At 41.1% G+C, this 15,600-nt stretch overlaps 1 protein-coding gene across 4 annotated transcripts in view; it reads left to right on the top strand.

Moving 5' to 3' along the window:
- The first annotated feature begins 646 nt into the window (after window positions 1–646).
- The window catches only part of pcdh19 (protocadherin 19), a 100,679-nt gene continuing 85,725 nt past the window's right edge, over window positions 647–15,600 (top strand). Inside the window, exons 1-2 of one of the 4 annotated variants that reach the window (XM_057849355.1) lie at window positions 647–3,608; window positions 6,077–6,422. In XM_057849355.1, the coding sequence (XP_057705338.1) occupies window positions 1,435–3,608; window positions 6,077–6,422 (2,520 nt within the window). In that variant the 5' untranslated portion in view covers window positions 647–1,434. The remainder of the gene's footprint in view (window positions 3,609–6,076; window positions 6,423–15,600) is intronic. The other 3 variants (XM_057849357.1, XM_057849356.1, XM_057849358.1) reach the window with 3 other exon arrangements.

Consider the following 15,600-nt stretch of genomic DNA (forward strand, 5'->3'; position numbering starts at 1 on the left):
TAAATAAATGTTCTTTGTACTGGAGTTCAATTTCGGACATCATACATACAGTTGATGTAGAATGGTGTCCTATAAATGATCAATATGTGTGTCATTCCTGCAATTAACGTAGTCAGAGATGTAATCGTATTGATTTCACAATATGTGTATTTATGTGGTTTCATGATGCAGAGGTGCATATTGCAAATATGAATCAATGTAATAGACACTGCAGCGTAAAACAAAACATCATGACCATTGTATTTAGTTATTGTATTTTTGACTAAGTTCTGGTCATTAATCTAGTTGAAATGCGCAGGTTCACCTTGTGTTCTGTCCAATGAATGTCTTGTCTACATTAATACTTGTGATTTGATTTGTTTGCCTTGCTCCGACCTCCATACCCGCAACCCCACCTCTTCTACTGCAGTGTTAAACAGTACTAGATCATGCATGTAGTGATGGTAAAGAGGAGACGAGATGAGCAGGTATGTATCTGCTGGCCGTGGAGCATTTTTTAAAATATTATTATTATTTTTTATTTTGCCCCACCCACAAGCGACTCCAGCCCAGGCAATGTAACCCCTGATTGGCTGAGGAGGGTTAGTGGAAGGGAGAGGTGGGGGTGGGGGGGACTGCGGGTCCGCTCGCACTGAGCGCCCGGCTCTGAAACTAGTGCGCGTCTGCCAGTGTGTGTCAGTGGAGCGAGAGGAGCGCATGTCCGAGTCGGAGTTCTTATATTTGGAATGATAGGAACTGCTGAGTCCTCCAGTGTGCATTCGCTTCAAAATTTTAGGCACGATACGTGTGTATGCATTTTTTTCACGGATTTATTTAATAACGTTGATATTTGGAGCTTTTTTGTCTTTTTTTTTAACCCAGTGCTTTGCGGTAACATCCACAAGACTTGAGGAGGGGATGTAAGAAGAAAAATGTGCTGGAATTAAAACAGATCTTGGACTTAATTGAAGTGATGAGACATTCCGGCAGTAAGCGACGAAAATCGGACTTGATCTGTTGATTTATTCATTTAGTTATTTGAGCAAGGACTTCGAATTGAAATAGAATATATGCATAAATCACGGGGAGACTTTTGAACCTCACCACTTGGGAGATTTGTATACACATTATTTTGGGCGACTTGCCACTCAGTGGATTTCCCCCCCCCACCACCACCTTCATTTTGGATCAGTGATGCACTTTGCTCCTGTGAGGCAGTTTTGCTCGGTAAGGACATGCACGGCAGCACTTGGATAAAGACGTGCACGGTTCAATCACTGCAGCCTGCCCGAACACTAAGCGCAGTGCATAGCCCCGCCGTCACCCCTCGCTGCACTGCACCGGAGGAAGGACAACTCCGATAGATGTTTTGATGTGCACGCACACACACGCACCCAAAAAAATAACAACACTTTTACGGGACATGTTTGTGGAGGCGCGTGAGCGCGCGTGTTAATGAAGTTATTTTATCAAGGCGAACTCAACAGGTACGGAAAGATGGAATTAATACATTTACTTGTGCTCCTGCTCTTGTTCTGGGTCGGTGCCGATGCTGTCATAAACCTCAAATATGGAATAAACGAGGAGATGAAGCCCGGCTCTGTGATTGGGAACGTGACAAAGGACGCGCTCAAACAAGGATTCCAAATCGCACCGCAGCCGCCTTTCTTGCGGGTCATCTCCAATTCAGAGCCGCGCTGGGTGGAACTCAGCCCGGCCGGCATTCTTACCACGCAAATGAAGATCGACCGGGATGTAGTGTGCCGCCAGAACCCCAAGTGCATTATTTCTTTGGAGGTGATGTCCAACTCAATGGAGATCTGCGTCATTAAAGTTGAAATCGAGGATTTGAATGACAACGCGCCCAAGTTCCCAACAAGCCACATTGACATCGAGATCTCGGAAAACGCGTCCCCCGGGACCAGATTTCCCCTGGAGGGGGCAAGCGATCCGGACTCGGGCGTGTACGGCGTGCAGTCATACTCCATCACCCCAAACGAGCTTTTCGGACTGGAGATTAAAACGCGAGGGGACGGCTCTAAAATTGCAGAGCTTGTCGTGCAAAAATCATTAGACCGAGAGACCCAGTCCCATTATACGTATGAGATCAGCGCGGAGGATGGAGGGGAGCCACCAAAAATAGGTGCGGTCCAATTAAACATCAAAGTCATTGATTCCAATGACAACAACCCTGTGTTTGACGAGCCAGTGTATACTGTTAATGTCATGGAGAACTCACCAATCAACACTCTAGTAATAGATTTAAATGCAACAGATCCCGATGAGGGCACCAACGGAGAGGTGGTGTACTCGTTCAACAGTTACGTCACCGAGAAGACGAGGGACGCGTTCAAAATTGATCCTCGGACAGGTATCATAACTGTCAACGGCATTCTGGATTATGAGAGCACCCAGATTTATGAGATTGATGTACAGGCCAAAGATTTGGGACCCAACTCCATACCTGCGCACTGCAAAGTAACAGTGAATGTGATGGACACCAACGACAACCCGCCTGTCATCAGCCTGCTCTCCCTTAACACAGAGATGGTGGAGGTGAGCGAGAACGCGCAGCGCGGGTACGTTATTGCCCTGGTGCGTGTTTCTGACAAAGATGCTGGGGCCAATGGCAAGGTGCAGTGCCGACTCCAGGGTAACGTCCCCTTTCGGCTACAAGAGTACGAGAGCTTCTCCACCATCCTGGTGGATGGTCGGCTTGACCGTGAGCAAAAAGACACTTACAACCTGACAATCCAGGCAGAGGACAGCGGCATTCCACCCCTGCGTGCCACCAAATCGCTGGTGGTCAAAGTGGCGGACGAGAATGACAACCCACCGCATTTTCTCAAGCCACACTATCAGGAGATGGTGATGGAGAACAACCTACCCGGCTCGTGCCTGCTGGCGGTCTCAGCAGAAGACCCCGACCTGGGCATGAACGGAACGGTGTCATATTCCATAGTCCCTGGTGAGATTAAGCATATGGACGTTAACACTTATGTGAGCATAAACCCATCAGGCCGCATTTATTCCATGAGGTCCTTTGACCACGAATACACAAGGACTTTTGACTTTAAAGTTCTGGCCCGAGACAATGGCAATCCATCTTTGTCAAGCAATGCCACTGTGAGAATTGTGGTGTTGGATGTCAATGACAACACGCCCGTCATGACCAACCCGCCTTTGGTGAATGGCACTGCTGCGGTGTCAATCCCCAGGAACGCCGGCGCAGGCTACATGGTGACCCAGGTGAAGGCGGACGACTATGATGAAGGCGAGAATGGACGGCTCACTTACACCATCTCTGAAGGAGACCGGGCCTTCTTTGAGATTGACCAAGTCAACGGAGAAGTGCACTCCACCCGCATGTTCAGCGAGAATGCTAAATCCACCTATGAGATAACAGTGGTGGCCCGAGATCATGGCAAGCCTTCCCTGTCTGCCTCAGCCTACATCGAGGTGTACCTGTCGCCGGACCTGAATGCCCAGGAATCCATTGGACCCGTCAACCTATCCCTCATCTTCATCATTGCCCTGGGCTCAATTGCCGCCATCCTTTTTGTCACCATGATTTTCGTGGCGGTTAAGTGCAAGAGGGACAACAAGGAAATCCGGACCTACAACTGCAGGTACTGATCCACTTTTGTATGCGTGTGTGTGTTATGCTATCTCTTTGTCTAGCATTTGGGGCCTGCAGATTTTCTCCTTGGGTTTCATTTGAAGCTGCTTTGAAATAGAATTAGAACATCTGAGAGCATTGTTACTTGTGATTGAATGATTTAATCTTTCCTTTGTGACCAATTGGCTCATAAGTATGAGTGTCATGTTCAATTTGTGGGCGTGTTGCCGGACAATTAACGCCCTGCTGCTTCAGTGGCAGTCACAGACGCTTCTTATTTAACCGTGGCTGATTGGTTGTTATTAACTTAATCTTCTATGATTATGGGATTGGTCAAGTTTCGGCCAACTTTAATCCTGCGAAATAAATCACAAATAGTTTTATCCATTGTCTGCATGAGCTAAAAAAAAGAAATAAAAAAAAAACAGCACTCAAACAGCAATATTATCAAGATCACTAGGAAGTAGCACATCATTATTTTTTTCATACATTAAATGTTCTGTTTTTGTTCATCAATCTGCAATCAGCCCCGGTGCCACATTAACATTATGCATTTACATATAGATTGGATTTGAGACTTCACCTGCAGCCATAATCATATTTGGCTTCACATATTATTGGAAGTCAAGTTTGGATTTTGATTTTATATATTTATTTATTTTTAGCACAAAGTCCATCTTCATTCTAAAATAGTATATATATCTACTTGTTTCTCATCATCGTCCTTTTTACCACACTCATCAGACATTACATTAGGTATTCTTAAACAACATAATAGGGGTTTAAATACAAGAGCTGTATTTTAACATCTATCTTGACACATCATTGTTTTGAAAATGTCTAAAACAGTAACAAATAATGGTGTATTTATTTATTTAAAATTCTCTATGCTACGTATTGGTGCTCATTAAAAGCAAGTACTATTTTGCCTAAGTACATCTAACCCTCTTTATAGCAGATTCGAGGAGGTTAATATTTGAGTGTTTAATATTGAATCTCAGTTTACTGTTGATGGATGCAAATGCAGCGGAATCTCAATAGAAAGGGGTTTGCAGGTTAAAATCATGTCTTCTCTTGCACAGTTATAAATCATGTTTCAAGTTGAAACAATTATCAACTAGATTTTAAAATGCTAAACACTATCCTCTTGGTTTAATCACATGGATGTGAATTGTGTCCTTCTTACGCAATCCTTGTACCTTGAAGTTATGTCCAAGTGATTGCTGTTCTCAGTCAGCCTGTCTGATTCAAAACAATAACCACCCCTTCCCAGATTTGCATTTGGAAGCAACATAGGGTGGAAGGGAACAGGCTAAATGATAAATGAAAATGAGGTGGCGAATGCTTTGCTTTTTTTCTTTGTTTCTTTCTTTTTATTTTTAAACACTAAATCACAAGAACTGACGTGAATTTGGGTGGTGCTTAGGGTTTGAGGTGTGGAATGAGGGCTCTTTTCAAGATGCAATCTGAGAGGGAAATGAAAGCAAGGAAAAAACAATGCAGTTTCTTATCCTGCACAATTGTAGATGTGTTGGGAGGACTAGAGCTGCATTTTTTTTTTTTTTTTTTTTTTTTTTTTTTTTTTTTGAAAGAAACAGAGGCCAGTGGGGGCGACAATCACACAGATATTCTACATGCAACAAGAGAAAACTGTAACTCACATTTGAACGATATACACCATATGCTCGGAGGAGTGATGATAGAAATGGCATTCTTTAAAGTATTGCAAAGAAAAGAAAACATCACATCGAGAAAGCATTAATTATGTCGAGTGACATTTGGACATAGCATCTGTTCTCCTGCGGAAATCTACAAGCCTGTGTGAAGAATTTGCTATTTCCCACTCTAGGATTAGCCTTTGATCAAATATAGCTCTAGTCCGCTGCTCATTTGCTCTTATTTGAGTCAAAATAATCTTGGAGTTTGTGGAAAATACGGAGAGCAGCAAAATGGAATTGAATCTGCAGCCCCTTACTATACTCCATACTGCTGATATGCTTGCTTGATAGTCAAAAATGTTTGGTTTGTATGCTTTGGATGCAGTATGATTGGATATACCGATGGGGCTGTGATGAACCAGTGTCATTTGTATTTGTGGATTTTGGCATGTTTGCATACTCTGCCTGTTTGTTACATGTCCACTGTTGAGCATGCAAATTCAAACATAGAAGAAATGACACCTACATTGCTGTCTCAGTGTGGGGAGTGCAACTCTTTCACTGCCATTGTTGGCGATAGACGTCCAATTCATTTCAAGTTCAAAGTGTCAGCTCTCCCAGTCGAAATGGATTAGGCATGTATCGCCGTAAATGACAGCCATTGAGTTAAGTGGGGTTTGCTACCACTGGACACGCGCAAAGGTTTTGTTTGGCACCCGTGGAGCCGAACATCATTCTAGTTGGCATGATGGTGTGTGCACATTTTTGACTGTTCAGAAGGATGGCAAAGACAGAGCACTGCTTTATTGAGTCTGTTCAGTTTCTTCTACTTGCGCAGGGTGGCTGAGTACTCCTATGGCAATCAGAAGAAGTCAAGCAAGAAGAAGAAGCTGAACAAGAACGACATCCGCCTGGTCCCGCGCGATGTCGAAGAGACGGACAAGATGAACGTGGTGAGTTGCTCATCACTCACCTCCTCACTCAACTACTTTGACTACCACCAGCAGAGCCTGCCGCTGGGCTGCAGGCGCTCTGAGAGCACCTTCCTCAACGTGGAAAACCAGAACTCACGCAATGCCGCACCCAACCACGGCTATCAGCAACCGTTCACCGGGCAGGGCCACCAGCAGCCAGACCTCATCATCAACGGCATGCCACTGCCAGAGGTGAGAAACTGTGAACAGTTGCTTCGGATTGTGTTGGGTGACGGGGTAGGAAACCAAAGCTGACCGATGTTGAATTTTAAAAGCAAAGTTACAGAGCAGAGTCTGAAAGATCTGTATGATATCTGTTGATGGCCTCATTGGGATGGCAAGATGCTATTTGACACATTTCAAAACATCTCAAGTTGTGGTGATATTTAGAGCTCCATCATAGCAAAGATGGTGCTGTCAGGGAAATGTCTCCCCGTTACTGATGGAAGGTTAAGCTATTTGAAATGGCATGTGCGACCGTATGTCAGTACGTCTGAGTGAAATCTTGAAGGCATTTCAAGAGATATTGAATTTGACCTGAGACTAAAAACATTTCGTGAGTAAAAGCTGAATGAAAAGAAGGATTTGCCCTTCCTATAGCTCCATGTTTTTTGTGCTTTATTTGTGAGCAATGGTATATTGATCTAGCCAATTAGATCCATCACGTGTAATTTCAGGTGCTAGCGGAAAGAATAATCATTGCCTAAATTGCCTGCCCACCGTCCATTTGGCAGAGCAGGCGTGCAGTGTGAGCGCATGGGTGCCCTGTGCAGCCAGCCATTGAATTATCCTGACATACCATGCATAGCTCCAGCAGAGCAGAGAAAGTCTGACGAGAAAAACTATTTAAGCTGACAGTGTATGCAGACCAGCTGATCTTTATTTCATAGATTTTTCAATGTATGAACTGCTTCATTGGATTTCTTGTGCAACACACCTCTCTGTCGTCATGACCCACTTCTTTTCAACCCTGCGAGGGTAGGAAACAGTGAGTGACTACAAATATACGTCGTGCTTTTTCTGCAGAGGAAGTCGTGTGACGCTCACTCCTAAAGGCAGCATTAGGAAAGGGTTAGTGTCCACATGCCCTACCAGAGAGTTGCAATTGATGAGTCCAATCTCTCTCTGACATTCATGGAGAGGAAGGTGGGGTGTTAGAGGTTTTACAATAAGACACAAGAGATGGATATTGATCTATTGAGTTGATGATTCAGAGATATTCAGACACCGATGGTTCTAGAGAGGTCAATGAGACCTACTTACAAGTGTTCTGATTTACTGGGCTTTTCTGAGCAAGATCTGAGTCAGTACGTGAGTAAGAAATTATGTTTGGGATGGCTGGACAATTGACAGTGTCTATGTGGTGACCTCTATAGCCACAGTTCGAGTAGAGAGTACAGTAGACTTTGGTTGCCCCATTGACTTTTGAAACAGTAGGTCTGACACAGATTAAAAGCTATGTGTGTAAGCGCCATGAGCACATTATGGTTAGGTTTATTTGATAGCTACAGTACCTTGTGAACATCATTAGTATGACATAACAGTGTGACACAGACTACAATAGATTTTTATAACCACGAGACAAATGGCTGGTTCACTACCTTGACACCGGTCAGTTTCCCCAAATAAGAGTACCTAAAAACTATGTGGAACAAATGAGTAAATAAATCCTTAGACAACATAAACTTGGAAAACTGTAGACCAAAATATAACTTGTGGTGAAAACACTTTAATCAAATAATGTCCATGTATGTCAGGGAAAAGAACATAGATGTTACAGCAAAGTGTTTATGAGTTCTTATGGGTGTGAACTAGGACACATAATGTCTGTGTTCATGTTACATGAGCAACAATTATTTATGTTCTTCTCAGTTGGTATTGACACGTAACACGATATCAAGTGTTTTTGAAAGTGCCTTATGAGTGGCAAATAGTGGTGATACATATAAATATAATAACTATATTAACGTCATGTATTCCTTAATTTGTTTCACTTCATTGTGTGACAGAACCAGGAAAAAAAATCAGTACTTTCCAATTACTGTGCTTTAGCAAACTAACCATCCAGTTCAAGGTAATTAAAAATCAGCAGCAAAACAAACAAACAAACAAACAAACAAACAAACAACAACAAAAACAAATAATTTACTAGAAAAAGGTACTTTGGTTATCAATTTTTGTCCTCTACATATAGTGACAGGCATAACAGCAAGATAATGTACACCAGGCTATTATATTACATAATTATATATACTCTCTACTACATGGCAGAGGTGACAGTTAACTTGTTTTTCAACTCTTTGTCATTCATAAAACAGAATAATAGGTTTTTCCTCAAGCAAACGGACTCCAATTTCACACTAGAACAAGTAAATTTGTGACGGAAAATACTGGACTGTCTCAAAAAATTAGAATATTATGTATTCTAATTTTCTGAGACAGTCCAGTATAAAGAGATTGTCATTGTTTTAACGAAATACATTTGGTAGTATTTTTGTTTAGCGGTGTCCTGTGATGTATTTTTGTTTTTTAATTAAAATACATGTTGACTCAATACTTGTTAGGAAACATGATGAATACATGGTTGTGATGAGAAAGCAACTGTAATGGTCTTGAAAAAAAAAAAAAAAAAAAAAAAAAAAAAAAAAAAACAAACAGAAAAAAAAACAACTGCTTGGCTAGACTTTCGCATGGGTTCCTGAAGCATCCTTCTTCTGTGTCTTAATTATCCAATAAAAGCACATTTGCTGGCGGATTAGCCGAACCTTGATTTGCCCGGGCTAATGAAAAAGTAAAGAGTTAGACAAATTAGGTTCGATTGATTCCGATAATCTTATATGCAAAGCTCTGAGCCGCCCGATGGAGTCTTGCGAGGGCAAACAGAGACGAGAGAAAGAAGTGAAGCCTGGTGAATGAGTGCCAGTGCCAGGTGTCTGGGCCAATGTTGTCTTAGAGTCACTTGATTAGCTTGATGGAGGCCGGCCTGCTTAGCACGCAGCCTCCATCGCTGGCCACTTGTCCTGAAGTCGACAAGCATCTCTTTGAGGAAGCAAGCTCCTATGTCTGGCGATCCGAGCGAGGCAGCGCTTTAACCTTTAACCACATTTACCTCCATGGCACAGTTGCTATTGTTTTATCTGCCTGCTAGTGTGACATCTGCTGTTGACAGACGTTCTGCAGCACACACAATTGTTGCACTGGATTAAGAAATGCTGTACAATTACAACCCCATTTGCAACACAAGCAAACAGGATTGAAATAACTGCTGAGACTCTGCCCTTTAATTTTGGACACAACTCCATATTTAGGATAGTTACTTTGCTTTGTGTTGATTTATTTACCCTACGTAAAGGAGCTCTATTGCATTTGCAGCCAATTTTTCATCTAACCTATCTCAACATTTTGGTACCAATGGGCAATAGTTTATGAAACTATGGGAATCGACATTTGGTCGAATAATTATGGGAACCTTTTGCTGGCAAAACAGCACATTTTGTTTGACTAATATCAGGTACATTTTGCCAATGATTTGTAACATTTTTAGCTGCAGTATAGAAAAAAAAAAAAAAAAAACATTTTGGAATCTACCAACTAACCCGCTATAACATTTGTTGATAATTCTCATAGTGAGTCAGCAATGGTAATGCATTACAAGTATTGTAATCATTTTTTTGTTCTCTTTTGGATTTTCTCCCCCATCCCCACCCATCAACCATTTAAATCAATTGTTTAGATTCCCACCATGGCTACAAGGTCAGATTTGGTTTTATGTCAGTGGAGGGTACAAACTATAGTTGATTTATGCTCTCGATCAATGCACTTATCTTCAATTGTTTGCTGTTGTGAGCCGGTGACCATTCTGCTCAGGGAATAGCAGCTGGGTACAAAGCTTTTCCTGGTTTAGACAAAAGGTTGCTGCATCACAAAAATACACATCCTGTACTCAAACAACAGACTGGGCAAAGAATAGTGACAGGTTTCCCTGAAGGCCTAATACCTGCAGTTGTGTATATTGTATTCTCCCTGGTGAAAAAATTGAAGCGGTATATACCACACTCTACATCCCTCTTGTCCATTGTTCTGAAGGACATCAGCAGTGTGATGTTTGTTGGAGCTGCTCAAGATTAATATGACCAATGAGCTATGATTCATGGCATGAATATGGTGTATTAGTTGATCAAATGGGCAATTATACAAAAAAGAATGGCCTTTGGCTACAATGTATTTTTTAATATCCTAGACATCTTCTTTCACTTGTGGTTTCAGATAATTAGCACGTCACTAAAAGATAATTTAATTTAACTGTATTGAGTCATCTGAGGAAACCCCCATTTTATAACAATTTGTAACAATTTTTGTAATTACTGTATGTGAAGTAACTTCTGGCAACCTTTTTCAAAACTATGTGAACAATCATCTAGTAACATTTTGTTTGTTTACTATTTTACAACCTTACTTCAGGTAATAATTTGTGGTAACTAACAAGATGGGATGTTTGGCATTTGGTAAACTTTTTTAGGGGGGAAAAACTATTGTCAACTGTTAGGCTACGTTATTGTTATGTGATCAGGAAACATGCCTGGTCACATCAACACACATTCACTAACTTTACTGGTACCAGCGCTCCAGACTGCAATCAAGTGGTTGCATTTTGCGACTAAAATTAGAGCCAGTGTGAGTATTTTTGTCACGTCGTTGCACATGCGTGAACAGTAACATTGTGTGTTTTTTTTTTTTTTTTTTTTTGGGGGGGGGGGGGGGGGTAACAAACTCCTTCACGGTTACATCCACTAGTTGGCGGTAATGTAACAAGCTGGTCTGACAAGAGAAAATACAACAGAAGAAAAAGAAGCTGGAGGAGGGTGGCGTGTGGACTCTGTGGAGCGTGTTATTATTAAGGTTGCGCAAAAACTTGACAGCACTTGCGAACAATGATGAAAAGGACAATAAGTGACTACTTTCTTTCCAACACATCCATCGGCACTGTTTCAGAGGAAGCCAATGGGAGGAATAAGTCCAACTTAGGGGCTCGACACACGGGAAGCGATGAGCAATGGCAAACTATAAAAGTCATCGCCGTTGAGCTGACAGGCAACGTGCGATGTGACTGCAGCGGCCAGAGGCAGCGACACCCACCGCCCTTTGCCTGTGCGTCATCGCTCATCTCTGATTAGCTATGAATTTGGAGAGCATTTTAAAAATTCCAATCTTTTCTGAGCGTTAACAACTTTCCATACTGCTGCTTATCATAAAGTATCACAAAGGTATCATAAAGTATGTGCTGGTTGCACACTGCTAAAATGATATGCTCCTTTATGTTGACAAACTGTGGCATGTGGATGTCAATTTCCGGGTTGGCCAGTGTCCTCGCAGGTGATTTGGCGATCAATAAATCTGTTGCTGATTGGTTGCGGTGCCAGGTGACGGCGACAGAAATAGAACAAAATTCCCATGTTAACCTTATTTCTAAGCAGTATACTGGTTGTTGTCAAAACTGATAGAGAATGAAATATACAGTAGATTCATACATTTTTAGTTTTATGCATTTATTATGATAGTATTATCAGTTAAACAGTGAAAATTAGAAGAAAACTTTGCATGTCGATTTACAGGTCGCGCCCATGAATCTTCTGCTTGCGCCCCTAGAGTTTTAAGTTAGAGGCCACTGTGCTCCTAGTAAAAAAGCCCGGAGCCCTGGGTACTCCTTATTGGTACATTTTTAGTCAATCAATAAAGATGATTAAATAACACCACTTTTTTTTTTTTTTTTTTAACATTTACCATACTTTAAAAAATGATAATATACGGTACATTTGAGTGTTCATTATGTTATCAAATCTAGTACCTACATAAATAAATATCAGATTATTATCATTATTGAGGTATGCATGGCAATAGGCAAACTTGTCATACTGAGCGAGAAGCGGCATGTTGCCATCACTCAGATCATTGCAGGTGGCCTTCTACACTTGTGAGGAATACACAAGCACACACACAAACGCCACTCACAAAACATCTCTTATGGGTTGTCTCATTTATTTGAAACATGAGCTGTGACATTATCATTTACATCCAAGAGGCTGACTCAGAATGGAGAGGCATTGTTAATAATCGTACATTGTGATCTTGTATTTGTAGTACCCCTTTAATGCTATTGTAGTCAATATTATTGTGTTCAATATATGGTTAGCTGTAAGTATTGCTGTTAATGCTAGTAGTGTAATGTGTCTCAGCAGTGCTTCAAGTTGCTTAAGGCATTTTGTTACTGTACATAACGACATATTTCCTGTTCGGAAAATATTTATCGCTTGTATTACAACAGAGACAATCTTGGATTTTCAAAAGGCAACAAGTTTGTTAGCTTGGTTGTATGATTAGAAAATATATATATATTTTTTTTAATTGTTGCTTTAAAGTATCAAATGTTAGTTCAGGTCAATGACTAAGTAAAGAGAAACTGCACTTTGGCAAATTAAATGGACATTTGAAGGCTTGACGCAATAGAGAAACTTTTATCAAATCAGTTGCAGTATTTAAAGTCGGCTTCAATTAAAAAAAGAATAAAAGCTTTTCATCTCCCATGACAAGTTTTAGACTGCCCCACTGAATGAGTGGCAGATGATCCTGTTAATTATTTAAGTGTTTGTAAGGCATAGACTTTAAAGAGTCTGCGCCATTTTTCAAGTGTCAGTGTTTATAAAGCTGAATAAACCCTCAGCTGTCAGAAATGAATGAACAGTGGGTGAGAGCAATGCACTTAGTGCCCTCTCTAAATGAGTTTGGCCGTGGTTTTACACACACAAACGGAAACACCCCTACACACGCGTGCACAAGTTGCTTATTTTGCTGGTGCACACATACAGTCAGAGTCTGGTGTGCAAGATGTTGACAAGTCAAGATTGAAAAGGGCAGTGGGGAAAAAAATGTCACGTATCACTCAACACCTGCGTTTCCTCAATCTGTGAGGGACATGCAGCACTCAAGGCACAAAGAAGAGATGAGATGGATTGGTGGAAGTCTATGATTTCCAAAAGCCTGAAATATTTTTTACTTTCACCGAGGAAGATTACTTACATGTTTTATCGCACGCACATGTACTTTTGCATATTACTAACTACCTCAGGGTCACACATTAATGATTTATGTTCTTATTTTTAAAAGCATGGAAAACTTCTCTGGTACTATTGTCATCTACGTTTGGCATCTAACTTTTGTGGTGCAGTAAACCAACTTTGGGAATGTTATCAATACATTTTATGCTGATTTTAAGGTAACACTTCACTGTTTTGCCCAATATGAGTTCCGGACATTTGTTACAATTTTGGTAAAAACAAAATGTTATCAGCATTTCTCCATATAAATCCTGGCCTTCAAATGGGAAAACATTATCTTTTTTTCCACAAAAAATGTCACATTCCTATTGTTAGAACAGATTATTTTGTACTTTGGAGATAAATATTACTTCAGTGTATCCGACAACACAGATGGTGGCATTAAGTGAAGATAGTGGTTTAAGTGGATTTTACACTGTGTGTGGTATCATATTTTATTCAGCAGACGCAAAGTGGTTACAATTATCATTTACTTTCTATCCAGCTTTGTTCAGAGCCACTGAACAGACAGAAAATGTGGGAATATTTAACATTTTTACGCTATAAAAAGGAGATTTAATGCGAAGTCAGAGTCAGTTAGAGCAAAATATACACTAAATCTCTTTAAAGACTTTTAGTGGACTTGAATGCAGAACGTCAACAAGAACTTTGGACTGAGGTTGATGGGTCGACATGTAATTTGGAGAAGGCTAAATGGAGTAAAGGAAATGGACATAGTGATGATGTTTATCACTGGGGAACAGGACATCATTACGTACCTTGTTAAGCCCCGCAAGCAATGCTGCATAGACGTAATTACCCATTTAAATGAGTATCCAGTGGCATTTTTTCACCCACCCCTCTCCTGCTTTTAATTTCTCAAATTAAACTCTCAGACATAAATATGCCACATTGTGTTTCCTTTCATGGAAATCATCGGACTGTCTCAAGTCCCAACAGAGCGCATGAATATGCAAATGTTTACCATCAAGTGTGTAATGATCAGCATTGTTTCCTGCAAAGGTTTATTAAGCTTTCAAGAAAAATTATGACTCTAGGTGGATATTATGGGAAAAAGAAATAGCTCATCTTCCAGTAATGGGACATGGGTTGGCCCCTGAGAATGGACTACATTCTTAAAGGGGAGAAAAGGTCAGGCTGGATATTTAAAAAGACAAAACCAAAGATTTGCTATAGTTAAAAAAAGAGGGGGAGGGTTGCATTCATATCACTGAACGAATTAATATCCCCCAAAATAAACTCTCTCTCTATGCCTCAAATGTCAATTACGGATTTAAGTATCATTGGAATCTAAATGCAGATTACGTGTAATTGGGTGGTTTAAGTCAACTACTTTCTGTTAACTTTCAGTTGGACTTTTGGTCAATTTTAGAAACTAAAATTCTTGTGAGATTTAGCACATCTGTTTTGGTGCATCTAATTTTATGGATGTGTAACGGGTACACATTGTATCCGTTGTGGAACGTGGAAACCTCCCCGCCGATTCCTTCATGTAAGGACGCTAACGGCTGCGCCGTTGGCTCAAGCTTTATTGGCGCAGTGGTTAACGTCCTTGCCTGCCGACTAGATTCGTCGCGGCTCGCGGGTTTGCGTCCCAGCCTGGTCAGAGGTGGGAGTGGAACGTGGGGCGGCGCTGACACTCGGGTTACAAATGGGGGCTCGTCCGGGATCGGCAGCGAAGGTTTCGGGGGGAGAGTGTAACGGGTACACATTGTATGTGTTGTGGAACGTGGAAACCTCCTCGCCGATTCCTTCATGTAAGGACGCTGCACCGTTAGCTCGAGCTTTATCGGCGCAGTGGTTAACGTCCTTGCCTGCCGACTAGATTCGTCGCGGCGCATGGGTTCGCGTCCCAGCCTGGTCAGAGGTGGGAGCGGAACGTGGGGAGGCGCTGACACTCGGGTTACAGATGGTTTTGGTGATGTAAATAAAGCATTATAGTTGATATTAATATTTAAGTTTTGAAAACAAACTGTATTGAGTTTAAAACATATATCAAACATATCAAAAATCGAATACGCTATATGAAGCTAAATGATAAGTTTGAATCATTATTGTTTGTCGCTCACCTTGGCGTTATAATGGTATCTTGTACCTTATAAATGAATGTTTTGTTGTTGCAATATTTTTTTTGTAACATGGTGTTGTGACTTTTTTCACAATTTAGCAGCAAATGATTATTTATTAAATATATGCAGTGAATGGAAGGTACCTTGGGCAGCCAGCTCTGGCACAGGAGAAGAGTGACCTTTTAGCAG

This window comes from Corythoichthys intestinalis, chromosome 11 (assembly GCF_030265065.1).
Source record: "Corythoichthys intestinalis isolate RoL2023-P3 chromosome 11, ASM3026506v1, whole genome shotgun sequence".
Classification (NCBI taxonomy): Eukaryota; Metazoa; Chordata; class Actinopteri; order Syngnathiformes; family Syngnathidae; genus Corythoichthys; species Corythoichthys intestinalis.